The sequence below is a fragment of the Rhineura floridana genome, chromosome 5, assembly GCF_030035675.1.
Source record: "Rhineura floridana isolate rRhiFlo1 chromosome 5, rRhiFlo1.hap2, whole genome shotgun sequence".
In the NCBI taxonomy this organism is placed as follows: Eukaryota; Metazoa; Chordata; class Lepidosauria; order Squamata; family Rhineuridae; genus Rhineura; species Rhineura floridana.
The window spans coordinates 186,407,051-186,432,627 of NC_084484.1; the positions used below are offsets into that span (position 1 = coordinate 186,407,051).

The 25,577-nt window shown below is 48.0% G+C and overlaps 1 protein-coding gene across 2 annotated transcripts in view; it reads right to left on the reverse strand.

Annotated features, from left to right (window-relative positions):
• The window catches only part of INPPL1 (inositol polyphosphate phosphatase like 1), a 105,845-nt gene that overhangs the window by 24,159 nt on the left and 56,109 nt on the right, over positions 1-25,577 (reverse strand). For both annotated transcript variants that reach the window (XM_061629165.1, XM_061629164.1), the window contains 13 exons: positions 22,579-22,669; positions 21,329-21,418; positions 18,872-18,970; positions 16,177-16,327; positions 14,421-14,527; positions 13,533-13,635; positions 12,773-12,969; positions 12,278-12,395; positions 5,850-5,946; positions 5,406-5,544; positions 4,816-4,915; positions 2,084-2,172; positions 1,143-1,224 (listed from right to left, as the gene is read on the reverse strand). In XM_061629165.1, the coding sequence (XP_061485149.1) occupies positions 1,143-1,224; positions 2,084-2,172; positions 4,816-4,915; positions 5,406-5,544; positions 5,850-5,946; positions 12,278-12,395; positions 12,773-12,969; positions 13,533-13,635; positions 14,421-14,527; positions 16,177-16,327; positions 18,872-18,970; positions 21,329-21,418; positions 22,579-22,669 (1,463 nt within the window). The remainder of the gene's footprint in view (positions 1-1,142; positions 1,225-2,083; positions 2,173-4,815; positions 4,916-5,405; positions 5,545-5,849; positions 5,947-12,277; positions 12,396-12,772; positions 12,970-13,532; positions 13,636-14,420; positions 14,528-16,176; positions 16,328-18,871; positions 18,971-21,328; positions 21,419-22,578; positions 22,670-25,577) is intronic.

Below are 25,577 nucleotides of genomic sequence, written 5' to 3' on the forward strand. Positions count from 1 at the left end.
TAGGCCTGCGGCAGGATCTAGAACCGTAGGCCCCATCCGCACCTTCCATTTACAGCAGAGTATCACGCCACTCTGAACAGCCATGCTTTCCCTCAAAGAATCCTGGGAAGTGTAGTTTCTGAAGGGTGCCAAGAGTTGTTAGGAGACCCCTATTCATAGAATCATAGAATCATAGAGTTGGAAGGGGCCTATAAGGCCATCCAGTACAACCCTCTGCTCAATGCAGGAATCCAACTTAAAGCATTCCCGACAGATGGCTGTCCAGCTGCCTCCTGAATGCCTCCAGTGTCGGAGAGCCCACTACCTCTCTAGGTCATTGGTTCCGTTGTCGTATGGCTCTAACAGGAAGTTTTTCCTGATGTCCAGTCAAAATCTGTCTTCCTGCAACTTGAGCCCATTATTCCGTGTCCTGCACTCTGGGACGATTGAGAAGAGATCCTGGCCCTCCTCTATGTGACAACCTTTCATGTACTTGAAGAGTGCTGTCATGTCTCCCCTCAGTCTTCTCTTCTCCAGGCTAAACATGCCCAGTTCTTTCAGTCTCTCCTCATAGGGCTTTCTTTCCAGTCCCCTGAGCATCCTTGTTGCCCTCCTCTGAACCTGTTCCAGTTTGTCTGCATCCTTCTTGAAGTGCGGAGACCAGAACTGGACGCAGCACTCAAAATGAGGCCCAACCAGTGCCAAATGGAGGGGAGCCAATACTTCACACAATTCCCTTATATTCCCCTCACAGTGCTACTGTTTCCGGAGTTCCCTAAGGACTGGCTGTTAAACAACACCAAGAATATCAGCTCTGTGAGGGGAACAGGGATCTCCTCACAACTCTCGGCACCCTTCAGAAACTTCCCAGGATTCTTTGGGGATTCTTTTTAAAGTGGGATAAGAGTGCTTGACATGGAAGGTGCAGGCAGGGCCTTCTTTTGCCAGCGAACCACTGAATTGGGTGGGGGGGAGGCAGGAGGCTGGCCGAGAAGCCCACCATTCCCTCCTGCCCTGCCTGGAACAGCCCAGGGGAACAGAGAGGGCTCTATGAGGAGACAGAAGAGAATATTCCAGGGTCAGGATGGGAACCAAACACACCCCTGAGCTGCCAGTGATCAAATCCTGCTATTTGCCAGCCACCACCACCGCAAGGGACTCACCATAGGAGTTGCTATTGATGTGGGTCTCTGGGTAAGACTTCCAGAGGATGCGATCACACCAAGAGGGGACATTTGTCCTCACCTGGGAGGAGGCAAGGGAGAGTCAGCTGGGGCCCAGTGGGCCAGGATCCCCACCTCCCGCCCCATCACATTTGTCCCTTGTCTTACTCCTGCCTGCCTCACAGCCCCAGGGGGGAACCCTGGCATTCAGGGGAGGCCTTTGGGTAGAGACTCTGCAGGCCACGTACAGGTCAGACCTTCCGAGCCCCTCTGGCTGGAGCTGTGAGCCTCTGGGAGGCCCCCAGCCCCTTCCAGCTGACAGCTGGTGCCCCCAAGCCTTGGCTAGCAACTGTGGCAAGACAAGCAACAGCCCCAGTGGGGGCAAGTTGGGGGCAGAGGCTTCAGCTCCACAAGTGGCACCCTTCTTAAGAAGAGCAAGGACCCACCAGAGTCCATCTTTCCTGGGGCCAAATCATGTGGATGAGAAGCCACGCGTGGGGCCTGGAAGGACCAGGACACAGAGCCCCCGATCCCAATGTGGGGCAACAGCAGGGAACAATGTGAAAAGCCCCACCATTCATTCATGCTTTTTTTGAGGCTTTTTGGTTAAAAGATCCATGCATAAACTGGACAGGGCTTGGCCGCTGTAGAGTGCTTGCCTTGCATGCAGAAGGTTCCATCCCCAACAGCATCTCCAGGTAGGGCCGGAAATGTCCCCTGCCTGAAACCTTGCAGAGCCTCTGCCAGTCAGTGTAGACAATACTGAGCTAGATGAGTGTGACCCACTACAAGGCAGTTTCCATGTTCCTACGGACAGACTGCAAACTGAACTCTGCTCCTGGACCAGTAGCCCAACACTTCCTGCCCCCCTGATGCCATCTGCAAGCTGCCCCCATGGCACCCCCCCAAGAAAGCTGCCCTTCTGGGCTGAACACACCTACCCCGGTGGGCTTCTGTTTATGCCAGACGTACGTGTCCCGGGAGCCCCTCTCGTAGCGGTAGGTGGGAGGGAAGGTGATCTCCTCCTCGCCTGGGAAAAGCGAAAGGAAAGCAGAGGCTGGATGAGCTCAAAGGGACCCCCCTCCCCCAACACGTTCATTATCAAACCCTGACACAGCTTCCAGGAGCGCCAAAGAGAGCCTTGCTTTAAGAAAGGGAGAGAGAGTACTCAAGCAAGGTGTGACCACCCCAAAAAGCGAGATATTCCTCCAGTTTGAACAGCATACTGAGATAAAGAGACAGGAAGCCTCCCTAGATCAAGGGAGGATGAAGCAAAGTGTGGGGCATCTATTTGACAGGCAGGATCCGGTCTCAAACCCAAGTTGTTCCCTTTTACAGAAAAGACTCCTCTTCTGTCTCATAAGTTGACACAGGACAAGCCTTAGGACTACAGTATACGTCCACATTTTAGCCATCTGTCAAAGGCTACTTGGCGTTAAGAGGTCGGGTGTTGCTTCTGCTTCCAAGTGGATATAGACATGCTGTTTTTCACCTGTCTTTCCATCTGTGATTTGCTCTTTTGCTATTTATTTTAATATCAAAAATCCTCGTGAGTTTTCATTTGTTGACAACGAGGACATTGAACTTGTCAAGGGTTATTAATACCTCAGCACAGTCCTTAACCAAAGTGGAGACGATAGTCAAGAAATCAGAAGAAGGCTAGGACTGGGGAGGGCAGCTAGGAGAGAACTAGAAAAGGTCCCCAAATGCAAAGACATATCACTGAACATTAAAGTCAGGATCATTCAGACTCTGTATGGATATGAAAGTTGGACACTGAAAAAGGGAGATAAGAGAAAAATCAACTCATTTGAAATGTGGTGTTGGAGGAGAGGTCTGCAAATACCATGGACTGCGAAAAAGAGAAATAATTGGGTGTTAGAACAAAGTAAACCAGAACTGTCACTAGAAGCTAAAATGATGACACTGAGGTTATCATACTTTGAACACATAATGAGAAGACATGATTCACTAGAAAAGACAGTAATGTTGGGGAAAGAAGAGGAAGGCCAAACAAGAGATGGATTGATTGCGTAAAGGAAGCCACAGACCTGAATTTACAAGATCTGAACAGGGTGGTTCATGACAGATGCTATTGGAGGTCACTGATTTATAGGGTCACCATAAGTCGTAATTGACTTGAAGGCACATAACAACAAACGAATATACCAATTAGAAAAAATAGTCCTACATAAAAGTTGAATTAAAGGGGGGACAGAATGCCCACTCAAACCAGCCCAGTTGCTAACATCATTTTCAGAGACTTATCTGAGGCCCCACACCATCCAAACAGGTGGTGGCCCATACACAGCAAAGCCTCCTCTATTATGGCACCTTGACTTCGGAACACCCTCCCTGGGAAGAGGGATTTGATTTCTTTTCGGCAATAAGCAAAGACCTTCTTATTCTCCCAGGACTTTTAGGTTTTGGAGCGTTCACTCATTTGTTGCATTCAGATATTCAGAAGAGGGCTAGTCTCACCCCCAGACTCATGCGCTACAGCTATAAAGAGGAAATTCGAAGCTCTTCCTTACATTTTTGATTAAGCACAGCTTGCTGTGCTGTGGAAACCAGCAAACTGTGGCTAACCTTAACTGCGACAAGCCAAACTGTGGTTCACGAAGATGGCTTGTTTCAACAAACCGAGGTCAGAATTAACCATGGATTGATGTTTGGACATGGCACTAAACTGGGTTTAATCAAAAGCAAAAGCTTTCAGTCCCCTTGCTCCCACACCAGAAGAGGTGGGGTGTGAAAGCCCAGGGGGACGTTTCTCCCAGTCACAATCAATCATAGTTTATTATGACATCAGAATGTAACTGCTGCATCCATCTGGCACAATACTTTCTGCCATTCCTGTTTTATGCTGCATTTTTTTGGAAATGGTTATTGCAGTACAGTCATACTATCATTTTAAACTTGCACCGGCTGCTTTAAGAAGCTATCCTTTCACTTGTCTAAATAAATAACAATGAGGTGCAAGGCCTGAAGCTGTCAGTTCAAATCTCAGCTCAACCACAAATCTCCTCTCCCCACACCTGTGAGCAGAGGACAGTAGGACAGGCCTCCTTGACAGGGCAGCTACAAAAGTTACTGAGATAATGTCAATGAATCATCTGAAGCCTTAGAAAAAAAGGACTATTTAAATAATAAATATTATTCCCTATTATTAACAAAGTCCTTTTATCTCACAGTTGACTTGCCACACTTCAGCTTGATCTTCCTCTCCCTCTGTCCTGTGGAAATGGCAGTGGTGGTTTGTGGCTTCATGTCAGTGGGGCTTTCAGCATCTCGGACAGCTCCTTGAAAGTTCAGACCAAAATCTGGAGTGGATTCCACTGCCCACTGACATGGAAACCACTAGCTACTACCAGCTGCCACTGGGCAATAGATTCTGTAGGTTACGCCTTGGGCTATTATGGGTGCTAGCAAGCAAGGGAATAACCCATCTTCTGTGGGCTTATCCAATATATATATTGGATATTATATATATATAATGTGTTTCAAAGTTATTTAAAGCTCTGCCATTTTCATAGGGGTGCCCCACTCAAGGCTGGGTTTGAGGACACAGGATGCAACTCACACAAATGCACACACACAACTCCTAAAGTTAGAGAAAGAGAGAAAAGGGTGCACGTGGTGAGGGGGAGAGAGAGAGAGATCAGCTGCTCACTAAATCTCAGGAAGATCTTGTGTTTCTCCTTCTCGAGGTTGAGTTGATCCACCTTCAGGAGTGGCTCAAACTCCTTGCGGCTGATGTAACTGAGGATCTCCTGAATAAAAAGATACCACAGAGCACGGTGTGAACCTCAAGAACAGCCTGGAACCCAAACTTTTGAGCCGTGAAGAACCTAAGAAGAGCCTGGCTGCTGGATCAGGAGAAAGGGGCTCTTCTAGTCTAGAAACCTGTCCCACAGTGGCTAACCAGAGACTCATTATGGAAGTCTGAAGGCAGGACCAGAGTGCAACAACTGAGCTTTCCCCCCCTGCAATTCCCAGCAACTCACATTCAAAGCCATAATTGTCTCTGACAGTGGAGACAGCCAGAAGATTATTCCCCCTAAACTCAGGGCCAACCACCACCCTTTCAAAAATATCTTGGTTGGTCCTCAGATGAGCAGGGCCTAGGTTGTGCCTATGGAAATGCCCTTTGTACATGCTCAGGGGCACAGCCTTATCTATTACTTCACAAGTCCCAAGGATGAGCGCTGCTCCCTCCCCATAGATGTTCATGGTCCAGAAGCAGTCAACTCCCCCCCTCACCTGAATGTCCATGTCCAGGCGGTAGTTGAGGTCCCCAAACCAGAAGAGGTGTGTAAAGCGGAGCGAGATGTCGAAGGAGCTGAGCTGCTTATCTCCCAGAGACAGGAGGCGCAGGATGTCAAGGTAATTCTGGTTCCTCCTGGATGGTGGGAAATGAGAGCACATGGCAGAAGATGAAGAAACTGGCTTTGTATCGTTGTTGGGTTGTTTGCGGTTTTTTAAGTGTGAAATTTATTTACATATTGCCTTTCATTTTTTTCAGCTGTTTCCTATTGAAGTGATTTAACAGTAAAAATATCAGCAATAAAACTTATATTAAACTATTTCATGTATAAAAACAATTTCAAAACCATTACGGATAAAAGCTTCCAGTTAAAAAAAGCTTGTTGGAAATGGAAGGCCTTCAAAAGAGTTCACAGTTCACAGGTGGGGGAAAGTACTCACCTGGCTGTCTTCTCGTTGCCTGAAGTGAGGTGGCAGTTCACAAACCCAAAGGATGTGCCATTGAACATGAAAGAGACTCCCACGGCCCCTTTATTGCCTGAGAAGGAAAATTGAGGAGATGTGAGTTGTCCGTGTTGGGGAGTGAGGCGTGCACAAACTCTTCCTACCCTGTTTCATTTGAACTTTCCCCTTTTTCAACTACTCTACGCCAGATCAGCTTCCTAACTTGTTAATTCCGTGCCTATTAGGCTTGCATAGGGCAGTCATGTTAAAAGTGGACATGCAGACTGAGCAGCCATGATGAACCACAAAATGGACAAAACTTTGGCTCAGTCTGTGTCTGTAGTTTTGCAAGCTCCTTGGATTTGTGCTGGCTTTGTCACTTCCCGCTCTGAGCGAGAGAAGCTCCAGATAATAACTGGCATAGAGCTAAGTGTGGACAAACCACAAGAGACAGTCTAAAGGCATGACGTATCAATGCAAGCCAAAAAGACTGGGTCAAAGGTGAAAGATGCCCGTATGGAAAATCACAAATGCAGGGCCCTCAGGTGCTCTGCTCTGTGTCCCTCCCAGGCAGATTATGATAATTCGTACTCTACATACAATACATGTATTATAGGGTCCACCCACACTCACTGAAATTTATTTATTTATTCATTCATTCCTGCCCTTTCTCCCAGTAGGAGCCAATTAATGTAATTAATGTAAATTTACTGGATAATTCCCACCTGCTGATCCAGTTTGCTGGTTAGTGTAAAAGGTATTCAAATTTTGGGCGAGTTAGATCTTCTTGGGCCGTGGGGGGGATTGCCTTTGAATTACTTTTCTTTCTTGCTGGCCTCTGCCTGCCTCGCTTCCTGCTTTTGCAGCTTTGCCCAACCTTCAGGCCTGCCCACTCATAGGTAACCATGTCTCTCTTATCTAATATTCTAGGAAACTCAGAGCTGAAACACGCGTGTAGTTGGGCTGGAGGGAGTTTGGAGGAAAACGTATTATTCATCCTGAACATTTATTTTAGCAGATCTAATGTTACTAGTCAACATTTTTATTATTTTACTATTAATGCATCTCATCATTAATTTTATATATATACACATTGCTTTAAGATATTTTCTTAGTTACTTTAAGTTGCTGTAATTCCAGTATTACCTTTGTTTTATTTTCTATCAGTCCTATGATACCATTAAAGTTTTGTGCATCAATAAACCAGTGTATTTGTTTCAGTTACAAGTTTTGGGTTTATGGTTTTGTGCCATGGATTGTTTTTTTCCCTTCTGTTCCGCTGGGTTGCACAGAGCAAAAGAAACTAGGGTTGAAGGATCAATGAGGGTTGATGCACAGGCCAGAATTCACTCCCCCAACAGGCAGTGATGGCCACCAACTTGGATGGATTTAAAAGAGGGTCAGACAAATTCATGGAGGAGAAGGCTATCAATGGCTATGCTCGGCCTCCATAGTCGGAGGTGCTAGGCTTCTGAATACCAGTTGCTGGAAACCACAGAAGGAAGAGCACTGTCTTTGAGATGGGGAATTTTTGGGATTCATTGGACCGGGATCCTAGATGAAACGGAAGACACAGGCTTGCAGCCAAGTTAGGCCTTTATTTGTTACGCGCGCAAGGTCAGTTTCCCATGATGTTGGTGGAGAGCTGCACCATGGCACTGCTTGCCTGGGTTTTTATACATTCCAGGACAAAGACTTTAGGATTAACGAATCAGGAGTTTACACATCAGTATTGCATAGGTATGACATAGACATTGCATAGGTATTGCATTATGTTCTAGTCAATTTGGCAATGTTCAGTACTTCACATAACAGTACATTTTCACTATGAGCTAAATATTCCAGTTAATACAATCCTTCCTACGTCTTGGAGAGCACAGAGATGTTCAAGTACGGTGTTCTGTGTTATCTTATAGAGTTCAAGCTGTACCGTACATGCCAGCGCAGTCAGGGAAGACAGCTCCAACGAGAAAAAGTTTCTAGCTGGCGAATAAACTAATAAAATATTATAAACTTTTATAGCATTATAAAAGAATATATTTTGCTTATTGTTTGTATATAAAAAATCCCCATCATTTGCACTGAGGGCCTGCTTGTGGGCTTCCCACAGTAGCAGCAGCAGCAGCTAGCAGCTCCATGTCAGTGGGGCAGTGAAATCCGCTCCTGGTTTTAGTCCGAACTTTCATAGTCCTTTCAGCACCTTGAAAGTTCGGACCAAAACCTGAAGTGGATTCTACTGCTCTGCTGACATGGAGCCACCAGCCACCACTGCAGAGTAGGCATCTGGTTGGCCACTGATAAAGAGGATCACAGGCCTTTGGTCTGATCCAGCAGCCAGGCTCTTCCTATGTTCTTTGGTTGAATGCTATCCAGTGACAGCTGCAGCTCACATTCTGTGCCTCAGCAACTCCACAGCTTCTCTTCTCTCCCCCCCCCCGCCTGCTCAGCTCCAGATAATAAAATGTTGCCAAATGCAGTTCGAACTGTAGTGATTTGGGAACCACTGCAACAAGAGCCACACTGACAGCAAACCATATTTCTTTGCATCCTAAAACCCCTTTGCAGGCTGAATTGCAGAGAATAAAAAACTTTTAAACTAAATAAATGAAGCAAAACGGAAATGCTTGATGGCTGGCTTAGCAACGCGCCATCTGCTTGAGAAGCCAGCGCAGGGATAGGCTGGTCCAAAGGAAATTAAATGCAGCCCTATAGCAGTGTGGTGCGAGTTCCCAGCAACGGGCACATAGTATGTAGGTATGTGTGTGTGTGGGGAGTCGGTCAGAGATCCTTGGTGTGAGATCCTTGGTGCCACAGGGACACACAGCACACAAAGGAGAGCACCCCTACCACACACACCTGTGTCATTTGGGTCCCAGGCCTTTCAGTTCATCTCATCTTGACCCACCAGTGTTTATGCTGTCTGCCTTATGTTTCACTGCTGGTCTTTTGCTTAGTATGTGCATTTTTAAAAATTTGCGTTTATAATTGTTGTAAGCCATCCTGAAAATGGGCACTGGAACAGGTTCAGAGGAGGACAGCAAGGATGATCAGGGGACTGGAAACAAAGCCCTATGAGGAGAGACTGAAAGAACTCAGTCGCTCTATACGTGAAAGAAGGCATTGAATCCAGCAAGCTCGAAACCCCAAAAGAGGCAGACTCCTCCACAGAATCGTTGTGGGTGGTGATACCATGCTCCAGGAGGGACTTAATACTGGGAACGATCTATCGTCCCCCTGATCAAAATGCTCAGGGAAACCTTGAGATGAGATATGAAATTGAGGAAGCATCCAAACTAGGAAATGTGGTAGTAATGGGTGACTTCAACTACCCGGACATAGACTGGCTGCATATGTGTTCCAGTCATGACAAAGAAGCAAAGTTTCTAGATATTCTAAATGACTATTCCCTAGACCAGTTGGTCATGGAACCGACCAGAGGGATGGCAACCCTGGACTTAATCCTGAGTGGGGACCGGGACCTGGTGCGAGATGTAAGTGTTGTTGAACTGATTGGGAGCAGTGACCACAGTGCTATTAAATTAAACTTACATGTAACTGGCCAATTGCCAAGAAAATCCAACACGGTCACATTTGACTTCAAAAGAGGAAACTTCACAAAAATGAGGGGATTGGTAAAAAGAAAGCTGAAAAACAAAGTCCAGAGGGTCACATCACTCGAAAATGCTTGGAAGTTGTTTAAAAACACTATATTAGAAGCTCAACTGGAGTGCATACCGCAGATCAGAAAAGGTACTGCCAGGGCCAAGAAGATGCCAGCATGGTTAACGAGCAAAGTCAAGGAAGCTCTTAGAGGCAAAAAGTCTTCCTTCAAAAAATGGAAGTCTTGTCCGAATGAAGAAAATAAAAAAGAACACAAACTCTGGCAAAAGAAATGCAAGAAGACAATAAGGGATGCTAAAAAAGAATTTGAGGAGCACATTGCTAAGAACATAAAAACCAACAACAAAAAATTCTATAAATACATTCAAAGCAGGAGACCATCTAGGGAGACGATTGGACCCTTGGATGATAAGGGAGTCAAAGGTGTACTAAAGAACGATAAGGAGATTGCAGAGAAGCTAAATGAATTCTTTGCATCTGTCTTCACAGTGGAAGATATAGGGCAGATCCCTGAACCTGAACTAACATTTGCAGGAAGGGATTCTGAGGAACTGAGACAAATAGTGGTAACGAGAGAGGAAGTTCTAAGCTTAATGGACAATATAAAAACTGACAATTCACCGGGCCCGGATGGCATCCACCCGAGAGTTCTCAAAGAACTCAAATGTGAAATTGCTGATCTGCTAACTAAAATATGTAACTTGTCCCTTGGATCCTCCTCCGTGCCTGAGGACTGGAAAGTGGCAAATGTAACGCCAATCTTCAAAAAGGGATCCAGAGGGAATCCCGGAAATTACAGGCCAGTTAGCTTAACTTCTGTCCCTGGAAAACTGGTAGAAAGTATGATTAAAGCTAGATTAACTAAGCACATAGAAGAACAAGCCTTGCTGAAGCAGAGCCAGCATGGCTTCTGCAAGGGAAAGTCCTGTCTCAGTAACCTATTAGAATTCTTTGAGAGTGTCAACAAGCATATAGATAGAGGTGATCCAGTGGACATAGTGTACTTAGACTTTCAAAAAGCGTTTGACAAGGTACCTCACCAAAGGCTTCTGAGGAAGCTTAGCAGTCATGGAATAAGAGGAGAGGTCCTCTTGTGGACCTTATTGGAGCAAAAAATCTTAATTTCACATATACGCTTATGGGGTCTGAACTGGCGGTGACCGACCAGGAGAGAGACCTCGGGGTTGTAGTGGACAGCACGATGAAAATGTCGACCCAGTGTGCGGCAGCTGTGAAAAAGGCAAATTCCATGCTAGCGATAATTAGGAAAGGTATTGAAAATAAAACAGCCGATATCATAATGCCGTTGTATAAATCTATGGTGCGGCCGCATTTGGAATACTGTGTACAGTTCTGGTCGCCTCATCTCAAAAAGGATATTATAGAGTTGGAAAAGGTTCAGAAGAGGGCAACCAGAATGATCAAGGGGATGGAGCGACTCCCTTACGAGGAAAGGTTGCAGCATTTGGGGCTTTTTAGTTTAGAGAAAAGGTGGGTCAGAGGAGACATGATCGAAGTGTATAAAATTATGCATGGCATTGAGAAAGTGGATAGAGAAAAGTTCTTCTCCCTCTCTCATAATACTAGAACTCGTGGACATTCAAAGAAGCTGAATGTTGGAAGATTCAGGACAGACAAAAGGAAGTACTTCTTTACTCAGCGCATAGTTAAACTATGGCATTTGCTCCCACAAGATGCAGTAATGGCCACCAGCTTGGACGGCTTTAAAAGAAGATTAGACAAATTCATGGAGGACAGGGCTATCAATGGCTACTAGCTGTGATGGCTGTGCTCTGCCACCCTAGTCAGAGGCAGCATGCTTCTGAAAACCAGTTGCCGGAAGCCTCAGGAGGGGAGAGTGTTGTTGCACTCGGGTCCTGCTTGCGGGCTTCCCCCAGGCACCTGGTTGGCCACTGTGAGAACAGGATGCTGGACTAGATGGGCCACTGGCCTGATCCAGCAGGCTCTTATGTTCTTATGGGCATGTTTAGCCTGGAGAAGAGAAGATTGAGGGGAGATAGGATAGCACTCTTCAAGTACACGAATGGTTGTCACATAGAGGAGGGCCAGGATCTCTTCTCGATCATCCCAGATTGCAGGACATGGAACAATGGGCTCAAGTTAGAGAAAGCCAGATTTCGGCTGAACATCAGGAAAAACTTCCTAACTGTTAGAGCGGTATGACAATGGAACCAATTACCTAGAGAGGTAGTGGGCTCTTCGACACTGGAGGCACTCAAGAGGCAGCTGGACAGCCCCGTCGGGGATGCTTTAAATTGGATTCCTGCACTGAGTAGGAGTTGGACTGGATGGCCTTAGAGGCCCCTTCCAACTCTGCGATTCCGATTCCCTCTACTTGGTCAAACTTGTGCCCCACGTTCCCTTTACTTGATCTACAGATCATACCTGCAGCAGTCTTTGCCAGCCTGGTGTCCATACAGACATTTTGGACTACAACTCCCATCAGCCCCTGCCAGCACAGGGGGCTTGTGGGAATTATGGTCCAAAAATCAGGAGGTGAGGAAGGTGGAGGTACAGAATGGACCAGGCAGGGGCCATCGCTTGGTGGTAAAAGCACCTGTTTTGCAAGCAGAAGGTCTGAGTTTCAATCATGGCATCTCCAGTTAAAGGGATGAAGTAGCAGGGAATCCAAAAAGCTCCCTTACGGGGACACGGGAAATCCACTGCCCACAAGGAATACTGGCAACTTTCTATGTTGCATACTTACATAACTGTAAAATGGACTCGAGGTGGATTCCACTGAAGGTGCTTGGCTGCCCCTCCCTCCCCAAGACTCCTCTTACCCAGAGTGTTGGCAATCCCAGTTTTCACACTGGAGGTGCTGACGTGGCTGATCCGGTTCTCATGCTCTGGTTTCACCAGGACGGCTATCTTAATGTTCCACAGGGACTGCATGGCGATCTGCAAAGAGGCAACCCAGGAGACGATGTTTCTCAACTGAAAAAGCTGGATATTTAGACGCACCTAAAGGGGAAGCGATGCCCTGTTTTCTAACCTGCAGGCTTCCTCATACTTGGTCTTTGCAATGGACTGAACAGACCTGCAGGAGGATAATGTTTTGCTCATCTCCACAAAGCCTCTTCTTGGGCTTAGAGACTCAGATTTTGTGGGCAAAGTGAGAGCAGAGGAACAAAAGGAAGCCAATGCAAATCAGATGTGCATCGTAGGCTGTGTTTCAGCTGAGAGTGAGAAGGAGGGGACGCAGCCAGGAGCTTTATGGGGAGAGTGTGCGCCCACCATGCCCCAGCCTGCCTGTCTGCCTGCTCCCGTGCACCCACCGGCCGGTACTCGATCTCCGTGAACTCCTTGAGGACGCCACGCGTGAAGTCCACCCACTCTTTGTCCCCCATGGAATTCTCTTGGGTGCCAAAGACGTAGATGTCGTGGGGGATGGTGACAGTCATTTCGTCCAGCGTCTTGCCCAGGCCCTTTGAGGCAAGCCAGGACGCAATGTTCTTGGGAGGGGGCACACTGCCTGTGGGGGGAGAGGAGAGGGAAGAAGCAGCCAGTCAGGGGCACGGGCCCACTCCGCACTTGCGCAGCCAATCAGCCCTCAGGGGTGTTCCGTGGGAGGGGAGCCTTAACGCTCTGCTGTGGCAAGACAGACGGGCCCACCCTTAACGGCGAAAGGACAGGGACAGTTTCACCACGGGAAAAGGGAACTGAGAGAAAAAACTGCAGACCCACAAATATATCAGAGTGAGTCACACAGCGATGTTTAAAGGAGACGGTGGAACTCCCAGAAGCCACAGCGGAAGGGCCTTTGCTCAGACAGAGTGTGCCCTCTGCATACACTCAGAGAGTCTCAAGTTCAATTCCCAACAGAGCAGGAAGCGGGGCTGGGAAAGTTCTTGGAGAATGGCTGCCAGTCAGAGTAGACCAGCCTTTCCCAACGGGTTCCCCTCCAGATTCCCTGGACTACACCACCTGTCAGCCGCCAGGCAGATCCAGACACCCACGTGAACAATAAACAGACCAATCCTCGACACACACACGGGAAGCCAGGAGAGGTTCACACCTCCCACCGGCCGCACTGACCCATGTTCCACGTGCCAATGAAGATGGAGATCATGTCTGGCTCATCCTGGTTGGAATGTCTGTTCTTCATCAGCTGCAGGAGTTGGCAGAATGCCTCACGTTTCTGGAGAGAGACCGGGGGGGGCAGGCAGGGGGGCAGCCAGACAGAGGGAGCAAGTCTTAGTCAGCAGTGGGGCACACAGAGACAAAACTGCTTAGGGCTCCCCAGCTTTCCAGGCAATCCTTCCATTTTTTTTAAAAAAAATAAAAAGCAGTAAGTTTCTAGTCCTCTATAAGGCTTGGAAACACGCCAGCTCCAACTGGACATCTAAAAACTGCTAATATTTTCCAAAACTTTTTTTTTTTATCATCAGTTTTTATCCCCTTTCTTCTCCCCCATGCTTAAGATGCCCTTTCTCCCAGTAGCATCCATGGAGCATCAGTACACTGCCATCCTCTTCAGCTCCAGTTTATGCTGCCACTTGGAGCACACTGTCAGGCAGCGCTTGGGAAGGGAGGATGGCTTAAACATCAAGCTGGGCATAGGGAGGCAGACAGGACGTTTGCTTGCAAGGGGAGAGCAGAGCTTAACTGGAACTAAGCTCAGCACTACAAGACAACCTTGAATTCTTGAAGGGGCTGCCTCTGAGCATTTGCAAAGCAACCCCATGGTTATTAACTTCTGTCTCAGCTAAAGGCCAGTTTGAGAAATCTAGTAAGACGAGAAAAGTCAACTGTATGTGGCAGTGAGGCTGTCGCTCCAGGAAGGGGCAGCCTCTCACCTGCAGCAGAACGTGGCAGAATGCAAAGATGTTGCCATGCCAACATGCCATGAGTTGATGCCACCTCACTGACACACAGCCACGTGTTTTTTTTTAAGCAGCTCTGGTAAACAGAAACTAAACTCACCCTAGCACTGACAAAGATGAAATCCTTCCGCTGCGTCTTGTCTTTCTCCTTCTCAAAGACAATTCCCAGTTTATTCTGCACCCGCTGGGATTTTATCAGTTGGCGGACTGTGGAGAGAGAGGGCGACATGAAAGTAGGTCAAGTGATGCACAGAAAGGATGGAGGCCTCTTTCCAGTTAACCCACTGTTGGGAATTCTCTTTAGGATGATTTCACCAGCTGTATGTTTCTAGACAGTTTAACACAGCCTTTGCCAACATCTCTGCTGGCTGGGGCTGATGGGGGTTGTAGTCCAAAACATCTGGGTGGCACCAGGCTGGCGAAGCCTGACTCAGCGTGTTACCTGCAGGCAGATCCTCAGATGCACAAGCCAGAAGTTTTAAGCTGCACAAAGCAAGTGGTAGCATCTGCCCAAGAGCCAACTCACACCATCACTTTGAGGCAGGAGAATCCAAACATAGAATCATAGAATCACAGAATAGTAGAGTTGGAAGGGGCCTATAAGGCCATCGAGTCCAACCCCCTGCTCAATGCAGGAATCCAAATCAAAGCATTCCCGACAGATGGCTGTCCAGCTGCCCCTTGAATGCCTCCAGTGTCGGAGAGCCCATTACCTCCCTAGGTCATTGGTTCCATTGTCATATGGCTCTAACAGTCCTGGCTCCTTCAAAAGTCCTTCTCAGGGCTGCTTCCTGCCTGCTTATCCTGTCTACCCGGGAGTTGCAATACGCCCCAATTCTACTTCTTCAGGACTCGGAATGGTAATTTTGGCTCCCTCTTCTATTTTCTGGAGCCCTATAAACTGCAACCTCCCTCCCTCCCTCCCTCCCTCCCTCCCTCTCTCCCTCTCCCTCTCTCTCCCTCTCCCTCTCTCTCCCTCTCCCTCTCCCTCTCTCTCCCTCTCCCTCTCACACACACACACGCACACACACACACAGAGAGAGAGAGAGAGAATGTGTGTGTAGTGTAGAAGGCACCCCCTGATCCTTCCCTAAATCAGGTAAAGCCCAGGTAGGAAGCAAATATCGTAAAATCATAGAATAGTAGAGTTGGAAGGGTCCTATAAGGCCATCAAGTCCAACCCACAAGATGCTCCCAACAAGATGCAGTAATGGCCACCAGCTTGGACGGCTTTAAAAGAAGATTAGACAAATTCATGGAGGACAGGGCTATCAATGGCTACTAGCCGTGATGGCTGTGCTGTGCCACCCTAGTCAGAGGCAGCATGCTTCTGAAAACCAGTTGCCGGAAGCCTCAGGAGGGGAGAGTGTTCTTGCACTCGGGTCCTGCTTGCGGGCTTCCCCCAGGCACCTGGTTGGCCACTGTGAGAACAGGATGCTGGACTAGATGGGCCACTGGCCTGATCCAGCAGGCTCTTCTTATGTTCTTATGTTCTTAACCCCCTGCTCAATGCAGGAATCCAAATCAAAGCATTCCCAACAAATGGCTGTCCAGCTGCCTCTTGAAGGACTCCAGTGTTGGAGAGCCCACTACCTGTCTAGGCCGTTGGTTCCACTGTCGTATGGCTCTAACAGTTAGGAAGTTTTTCCTGAACATGATCGTGGCATTCCCTGCAAATATCTGTGCAGTAGAGTTGGTCTTCTGCATGGTCAGTACACACAAGAGACCATGTGTGGGAAAAGGCTTCACTGAGAGTCTGAAGGGGAAGATCAGGAATTGACCAACGGGAAGAGGAGATTCCGTTTCAGAGAGGGGCACCTTTCTCTGGTGGAGAACAAGCTCAGACGTCTCCTTACTCTTGTCGTGAGCGAAGGTGTTCCAGTCTTCCTGGGAGTCCTTCTGCTTCTTCAGCACCACCAGCTTCCCTCCTTCCACATCCACACTTAAGGTGTACTTCTGCGATTTCCCAATCTTCGTGAGGTCGCCCAAGGTCAGGTCCAGCTTCACCTGAGAGCACGAAACAAGGGCGGGGAGAGGAGAGAGGGAGCGAGGGAATGATCTCCCATGAGATGCTTCTCGACACACAAGGAGACTGAAAGGGGAAGGGCTGCAGCTGAGTGGCTGAGCATCTGCGCAACTTTGTAGGTTCAATCCCTGGTGGTGTCTCCAGGTATGGCTAAGAGACTCCCTGCCTGAAACCCTGGAGAGCCACTGCCGGTCAGTGTAGCTAGTACTGGAGTAGATGGACCAAGGATCTGATTCAGGATAAGGCACTTCATAGGAACATAGGAAATGCAGCAAATTGGCATAAATTACCTCATTTGCCACCATCTATTTTGCTAAATGATGAAACTGAGGTTATCCTACTTTGGACACATCATGAGAAGACATGAGTCACTAGAAAAAACCATAATGCTTGGAGGGGCCAGAGACCATCTACCTGTGTGAGTTTCTGCAAGACCTGCTCCCTGCATTTCTGGCTAATTTCCACCTGGCTTGGAAGGGTGGGGCTCTGTTCCTCTCCAGCTACAAAAGCAGCAACTGCTGAAGGGGCCAGAGACCATCTACCTGTGTGAGTTTCTGCAAGACCTGCTCCCTGCATTTCTGGCTAATTTCCACCTGGCCTGGAGGGGTGGGGCCCTGTTCCTCTCCAGCTACAAAAGCAGCAACTGCTGAAGGGGCCAGAGACCATCTACCTGTGTGAGTTTCTGCAAGACCTGCTCCCTGCATTTCTGGCTGATTTCCACCTGGCCTGGAGGAGTGGGGCCCTGTTCCTCTCCAGCTACAAAAGCAACAACTGCTGAAGGGGCCAGAGACCATCTACCTGTGTGAGTTTCTGCAAGACCTGCTCCCTGCATTTCTGGCTAATTTCCACCTGGCCTGGAGGGGTGGGGCCCTGTCTCTCTCCAGCTGCAAAAGCAGCAACTGCTGAAGGGGCCAGAGACCATCTACCTGTGTGAGTTTCTGCAAGACCTGCTCCCTGCATTTCTGGCTAATTTCCACCTGGCCTGGAAGGGTGGGGCCCTGTTCCTCTCCAGCTACAAAAGCAGCAACTGCTGAAGGGGCCAGAGACCATCTACCTGTGTGAGTTTCTGCAAGACCTGCTCCCTGCATTTCTGGCTGATTTCCACCTGGCCCGGAAGGGCGGGGCCCTGTCTCTCTCCAGCTACAAAAGCAGCAACTGCTGAAGGGGCCAGAGACCATCTACCTGTGTGAGTTTCTGCAAGACCTGCTCCCTGCATTTCTGGCTAATTTCCACCTGGCCTGGAAGGGTGGGGCCCTGTTCCTCTCCAGCTACAAAAGCAGCAACTGCTGAAGGGGCCAGAGACCATCTACCTGTGTGAGTTTCTGCAAGACCTGCTCCCTGCATTTCTGGCTAATTTCCACCTGGCCTGGAAGGGTGGGGCCCTGTTCCTCTCCAGCTACAAAAACAGCAACTGCTGAAGGGGCTAGAGACCATGTGTGTGTGTATGTGCGCGTGAACCTGCTGCTCAGGATGTCTATAGACTACTGGGGTTAGTTGTTTTTTAGTTGTTTTTGGGGTCAAGATTTAATTTTGGAGATTCATTTTTGCTGTTATTTGGACTACAGCATATTTTTGTTAGACACTGTTGTGAAGTGTGTGGGGATTGCTTAATTGTATATTTATTGAGATGTTTTCATTAGTTTGTTGTTTATTATTATTGTTTGGCTACTTATATACTGTGTATATTTATATTTCTTTGTTGTATTATTTCTCTGTTGTACACAGCCCAGAGAGCTATGCTAGTCGGGCGGTATAGAAATTTAACAAATAAATAAATAAAAACAGAAGCGAGTAGAAAAAGAGGAAGGCCAAACAAGAGATGGATTGATTCCATAAAGGAAGCCACAGACCTGAACTTACAAGCTCTGAACAAGATAGTTCATGACAGATGCTCTTGGAGGTCACTGATTCATAGGGTCGCCATAAGTCATAATCAACTTGAAGGCACATAACAACAACAGCATTTTGCTAGTCACATGGAAGGAGTTACACAGGTCCCTGGAGGCACTTCCAAGCGACCTGTTTATTGAGTATTCATCCTGAGGGTGTTTTTTTTTTTTTTTGCAGGGAGGTTAGACGATGTCGATTGTTTATTGAGCGTTCAACTCTGAGGTTAGAGAACAATGCATGAAAGCAAGTGTTCTACACTTTCAGTGCATTTCTCCATCCAACTGCAAAACAAATCCAGTCTTTTGGGGAAGTGGGTTTGTTGTGCAAAGCCTTCCAGTAAATGATAACACTGCCACCTGAATTTGCTGGTACATGATGGAACCCCACCAAAAACAGCAGCAGTCTGGAAGTGCCCCAGTTCTCTGCCCCCGCCCATGAGGATCAGAAGCACTGTTCTGCTGCCTTCCTGGAATCTGGGATGTTCAGCCCAAATACTTCTAATGTGTACCTTCTGCAGTATTAAGGACTAAAGGCGGATTCTGCACCTTTTCTGCATGTAGATAATCCTAACTCAGGGCCGTAGGCTGAGCCACAGGAGTGACTGAAAAGATTTGGGGACAGGGAGAAAGTTTTACCTCAAACGCATGAACGGGAATGCTCTTTGTTTTGCGAGAGGAAGGCAGGGCAAGTCCAGGCTGCACTGTGGAACTCATATCCTGGAGCGCCTTCAGGGCCTGCAAGGTAAACCCAGGCTCGTTATTACTATTATTAATTTATATACCGCTTAATCTCAAAGCAGGCTTCTAAGCAGTTTACAAAAAGTATAGAAACAAGTTACCCAAACATTAAAAATGTAAACATCGTTGATTAAAATATTCAGTAAAACAGTTCCACTGAAACATTAAAACACAAACACACATAATTAAATTAAACATTAAACAATCCCGTTAAAACAAGTCAGCAATTAAAATGGGAGGCTCAAGTTGAGGAATCAACATACAAACATAAGAAGAGTCCTGCGCAGGGCTGTGGAGCTGGAGTTGTGGAGTCGGAAGCAATTTTGGGTGGAGTCGGAGTTGGTAGAAATGTACCGGCTCCGGCTTCAAAATAAATTTTGATTGACAAATGTTTTAAAATATAAATTCAAAATGTCAAAGAAGCTTCCCATGAAGTCAGCTGTAGTTTCACCATAACTGAAGATGGAGAGCATTTTGTGTGTCAGTCGCATATTCGGGCAGCGATAAAAATGCTCCTATGAGAGCTTCCAATTTAAAAAGACATTTACAGCCCTCCAGGGCTGTGGAGTTGGAGTGAGAAGCAATTCTGGGTGGAGTCGGAGTGAGAGTCGGAGTCAGACAGTAGAAAAACAGAGTCGGAGTCAGAGTCGGAGTCGAAGGTTTGGCATACCGACTCCACAGCCCTGGTCCTGTGGCTGGATCAGGCCAAAAGGGGCCCATCTAGTGCAGCATCCCTTTTTTTAAAGTAGCCAACCAGATGCCGACGGGAAGCCCACAAGCAGAACCTGTGCACATCAGCATGGTTTGCATATTTTGTTTTACTGGCTCTGTGACTGTACAATGACATTTGTGTTGTATAATTTGGTTTGTTTTCAAGGAATGTCATTCTATTGCAGAGGTGAGGGGGAAAAAGAAAAGCAATTAGGGCATGTGTGTTTACACTATTGGGTTCAGAAGAGCAGTTTCTTAGGTAATGTCAGACTCTGAATTAATATAGCCTTACTGGGATGGGGGCAGGGAGGCAACAATGTATGAATTCAATTATTTCCGAGTGTGGTCAGCCAGCCTCACTGTGTTTGGGGTCCACTTGCATATCCTGCTGCGTGGGGGCCATGATCTCTGCCCCAAAGTCCTGCCCTGTTGGCTCCATAGAGTGTTCAATGTACTGTGGAACTGCTTACAACCCCTATTCAGACTGTCCAGTGGTGGCTGGTGACTGCAGGTCAGTGGGGCAGTGGAATCCGCTCCAGGTTTTAGTCAGGATTTTCAAGGAGCTGTCCAAGGTGTTTTCAGCAAAATAGGTCCAGCAACTCCTGAGCATCTCCAGTTCCAACTACTTGACCAAAAACAATCTGAACCCTCCCTACCTCTCTCTTTCTCTCTCACACACATACCCTTGAGCCATAAGCAGTGCCAGAGGGTGGGAGACAAGTGCCCCCTCCCTGCCATGTAGCTCGCCACCCACCCCACTGCTGGGCTCCTTGAAAGAAAGACACTGCTCTCCACAATGCAAACATTACAGCTGGATCACCGAATGGAAAGCAAACTAAGTCTGTAAGCGTAAGCACGCTTACTTGAAATTCAACTCCATCAGAATCAAAGGGCTTAACAGCAGAGAGAAAATGTGCTTAGGATGGGAGTGCTAATTTGAAAGAGGCTGAAATCTTATGTATGGGACAAAGCTCACCCTCTCAAAAAATTCATTTTGTCCCTTCTGACCCCACCTCTTTCTCCCCCCCCCCTCCGGCAGGAGGGGTCACTCTTGTCTTCCCAACTCTACACGCAGTCATTTGGCTCAGGGGACTTGGCTTCCCCTCGGACCCTCCTTGCCATGTTTTCCAGCCAGAAGACGCTCCCCCTCCCCCTCCTGAAAAGCCAAACTGCAACCAGTCAAAAAGTGCATGACGAGGGCTTCTTGCAAGCGTGCAGGCGTGCCATTTATTCCCACCAAATTGCCAGCTCGTTTTAAACCACAGTCTACAGAGGCTGCCAGAGGAGGGAAGTTCTGAAGCACATCCGAGAACAAACCACGCAGATCTCCTCCCTCTCCCTCAGCGGGAGAAGACAGCAGCTGGGGGAGGAAGGTCTCCAACTCCATCTTGTCAGGTCCCTAGAAGAAATGGGTGTTCCACCCCACTCCCATTCCAGCTTCACCTATGGGAGAAGGACCAGTGGCGGCTAGACTAAACCCAGAGCAGATTCCACTGCCCCAGTGACACGGAGCCACCAGCTGGAGGGACAGAGAGTGGCTTGGCAGGTCTCTTAGTGGGGGACCTCAGGTGCCCAGATGCAGCCCAGGAGTACCAAGCAGAAGCTTCAGCAAGAGGCCGAGGAGGGCACGGCTGCGACACTCACCTTCTTCTCGATACTGGACAGGAAGTCCTTCAAGATGGACAGCTTCAGGACCAGGCTCTCCAGCTCCTGCTCTCCTGTCTGACCAGCAGTCTGGGAACCATAAGGTGGAGTGTTGAAAAACAAGGACCCAAGAGAAGCTTCCTGGCACTGGTGGGGCAGACGCTCAGGGTGTCCTGAAAGCTCTGGGGGCCCCAGAATCAAGCCCTACTCAAGGAACAGATGGAACACTCCACGTTCAGCCTCTAAAGCTCTTAAGCAGCAAACCACAGAGAACATGAAGTACAGCTGGTAATGAATATACAGTCTCTGTAGGCTTTTGGTTAAGTTGATCGGCATGCTTGCAAAACATAGTACACAGGGCTTTGCAAGCCCCAATAATCAGCTGATTGCTGATCGCCGCACACCCCCTTTCAGCCCAGCTGCACCTTTACCTGCCCCACACCTGAATGTCATGTGCAGGACGGTGGGTGTGGCTTAGGTCAAAACGGCCTCGGAGGCTGAATGGTGAGGCCTGAGAGGTCTAAATCAGCCCACGGACGAAAGTTCCCTACTGCTCATTAGAGGAAGACTTCCTCTGATCCATGAAGTACTATGCAGCCATCAAGGCTAGAAGCCACAGGCAACCTTCTCCTCCTCCAAGAATTTGTCTAATTCTTTTTTAAATGCTGTCCAAGTTGGTGGACATCTCTGTATTTTGTGGGATGGAATTCCAGAGTTTAACTGTGCAATGTGTGTAGAAGTACTTTGTTTCCTGAACCTTCCAACAGTTAGTTTCGCATAACAAGAGCCTGGCTACTGGATCAGAACAATATATTCGAGGGAATATGTGAGGGGGGGAAACAGCCACTGAAATTCGGAGCAAACCGAGTCACTCCTCAAAGATGAAGAATATGAGGACCACTAAAAAATCCAGTGCTAAATCCGAATTCAGCAGAATTCTCACCCATCTCTAATTCCCTCCTTTCCATTTTGTCCACACCATGCATAACCCTATACACCTCTATCGTGCCCCTCCTTTGCTTGCCTTTTTCCTAAACTAAAAAGCCTCAAATGCTGCAACCTCTCCTCACAGGGGAGCTGTTCCATCCCCTTGGTCATTTTTCGTTGCTCTCTTCCACATATTTTCCAGCTCTATCAAGTCTCCTCTATCCCCCAAACCCTCAAACGCTTTAATCTTTCTTTATAGGGAAGAGGCCCCAACCCCTCAGTAATCTTGGTGGCCCTTTCCTGTTTCCACTAGCCACACTCACCTGCTGCAAGATCCGGGAAACCATGGGAGAGCTTTGCTGGTCGAACACCTTAGACAGGATCTCCAAGCCAGACAACACCTTGTCCACCTCACTGGAAGGACAAGAACCGGGTTTCGTTATTTAGCTGTCTTTTTTTACACATGCACACAAAGGAAACTAAACTGCAACATTTGATATATTAGGAGGCAGTTTTAGACTGTAAACATGTGAGGGGTTTGCCAAATTTCATAAAACATCATAAAATGAGATTGAGAAGGAAATGCATTCATGGTTTTTTTGCCCCCTGAAACTAATCTATAAATGGTCAATTCAGCTATAATAAAAAATATCCTGCCCTTAAAACTCCCTTGTCAATGGGCATGTCCGGTGAGAGTGCATAGCTCAGTGGCAGGCCACATGCTTTGCATTCAGACAGTCCCAGATTCAACTCTTGGTAGCACCTCCCACTTTTAAAAGTGCTGTAGGAGTCTGCCCACCAACTGAACTACGCAATGACAGATCAAGCAAGTCAAAATAAAGTTTTACTGAGCCACATCTATTACACAGAAAAGAATAGGAAACACACACAAGGATATTGGTTCTTACACGTACTGATCTCTTAGCTTGCTAGCACAGATGACCCCTGATTGTGCCTCAAATGTCCTGGTCCAGATGGCGTGAGTCTGGGTCTGTCCCTGGGCTCGGTTCCTCCTTTCGCCTCCCCCAATGTCCTGCCACTTCCCAGTCCATTTAGACCTTATCTGCTTGTGACTCTCTCCACTCAATTTTTTTTGGGGAAGGGGGTCTTTTCAGACTGCCTCCCTAAATTTTGCCTCCCCCTGGTGACAGCCTCTTGCCTTGTGGATGCTTCATTTTCCAGACAAGAGCACAGAGGATCCACCGTCATCCACACACATTCTGCCCCTGGCTGATGAGTCTTTTCTTTTTTCCTAGACAGTTGTCTAGTGGATGCTAAATAAAAAAAAATGCCCTGTGTTCATCAATTCTTTGTTTAAATGCCCTGACCTAGGCATATCCACTTCTCAATATGTGCCAAGTGTCACTTCTGCTGATTTTGTCATTTCTAACTGCTTTTAGCCATGATTCCGGACTTCTTCACACATTATTTGTCGCGGGAGAGAAGGAAAGTGATCTGAAGATGGGGACTGTTTCTTCTAGCCCTGTGTCATGGTCAGATCACTACCTGGTGAAATTGGATCTCTCTGTGCTGCACACCCTCCGCAGGGGACAAGGACCTATTAGGATGGTCCGCCCCAGACGCATGATGGAGCCTATTGGATTCCTAAATGCGCTGGGTGATCTGGAGCTAACTGAAGGCCACCCGGTCGAAGCCCTGGTGATGGAGTGGAATAGGGAGATCACTAGGGCAATAGACCGGGTGGCACCGAAACGTCCTCTTCTCCTGAATAGAACTCAGACTGCACCCTGGTATACACCACGGTTACGCAGTCTGAGGCAGGAAGTGAGACGACTAGAGTGCCGATGGCGGAAATCGTGCACTGAAGGTGATCGGACACTGGTTAGAGCGGCAATAGCGGCCTACCAGCGGGCAACAAAGGCAACAAAGAGGCAATTCTTTGCTGCCTCTATTGCGTCGGCAGAGTGCTGTCCCAGGAGGTTGTTCCAAGTGGTCCGAAGCCTGGTCGGTCCAGTAGCGCAGGAACCTATGGAACAATCAAAAGCCTCCTGTGACACATTTGTTAAACACTTTGCCGATAAAATCGAGCACCTAAAGGACAAGATTCCGTACGTCGTGGTTACAAGTAGGGGTCCAGAGGCGGCCAGTTGCAATCCGGTCTGCTGGGATCGGTTTCAGCCTCTTCTCTCTGATGAAGTGGACAAGGTGCTCTCTACTGTAAAACCAACCACTTGCTTACTTGATCCTTGCCCTTCATGGCTCGTTATGAGCTGTAAAGAGAGACTGGGCAATGGGATCAAGGCAATGGTAAATGCATCCTTGGAGGAGGGTGTAATGCCATTGCCCCTCAAGGAGGCAGTGATAAGACCTATTCTGAAAAAGCCCTCCTTGGATCCCCAAGATTTAAACAACTTTCGCCCAGTCTCCAATTTACCGTTCTTGGGCAAGGTAATTGAGCGTGTGGTGGCAAAGCAGCTACAGACACACTTGGAGGAAGCAGATTATTTAGATCCTTTCCAGTCGGGCTTCAGGACTGGACACGGAACTGAAACAGCCTTGGTCGCTCTGGTGGATGATATGAGGAGGGCGTTGGATAGGGGAGAACATACCTTCCTCGTCCTCCTGGACCTCTCAGCGGCTTTCGATACCGTCGACCACGGTATCCTGTTGAGTCGCCTGGAGGGACTGGGAATAGGAGGCACTGTTTTACAGTGGTTCCGTTCCTATCTCTCCGGTAGATATCAACGGGTAGTGTTGGGGGATGAGGTTTCAGACCCTTGGCCCCTCAACTGTGGTGTGCCACAGGGTTCTATCCTCTCTCCCATGCTATTTAACATTTATATGAAACCGCTGGGAGCCATCATCAGGAGTTTTGGGCTGCAGTGTCACCAATATGCGGATGACACGCAGCTTTATCTCTCATTTAAATCTTCACCAGAGTTGGCTGTGGATACCTTGTCCAAGTGCCTGGAGTCCGTAAGTGGATGGATGGGACAGAACAGGCTGAAGCTGAACCCGATAAGACTGAGGTATTACTAGTGGGGGACAAGGGAAGGTTGGGTGATTTTGACCTGTTACTTAATGGGGTGAGTTTGCCCCTGAAGGACCAGGTCCGCAGTCTCGGGGTCATCTTGGACTCCCAGCTGTCTATGGAGGCTCAGGTTTCTGCAGTGAGCCGGGCAGCTTGGTACCAACTTCATCTAGTACAGAGGCTGCGACCCTATCTTCCCATACATCTGCTCCCACGAGTGATACATGCCCTGATCTCCTCTCGATTAGACTACTGTAATGCGCTCTACGTGGGGTTACCCTTGAAGACGGTCCGGAAACTCCAGCTGGTACAAAACGCGGCGGCACGCTT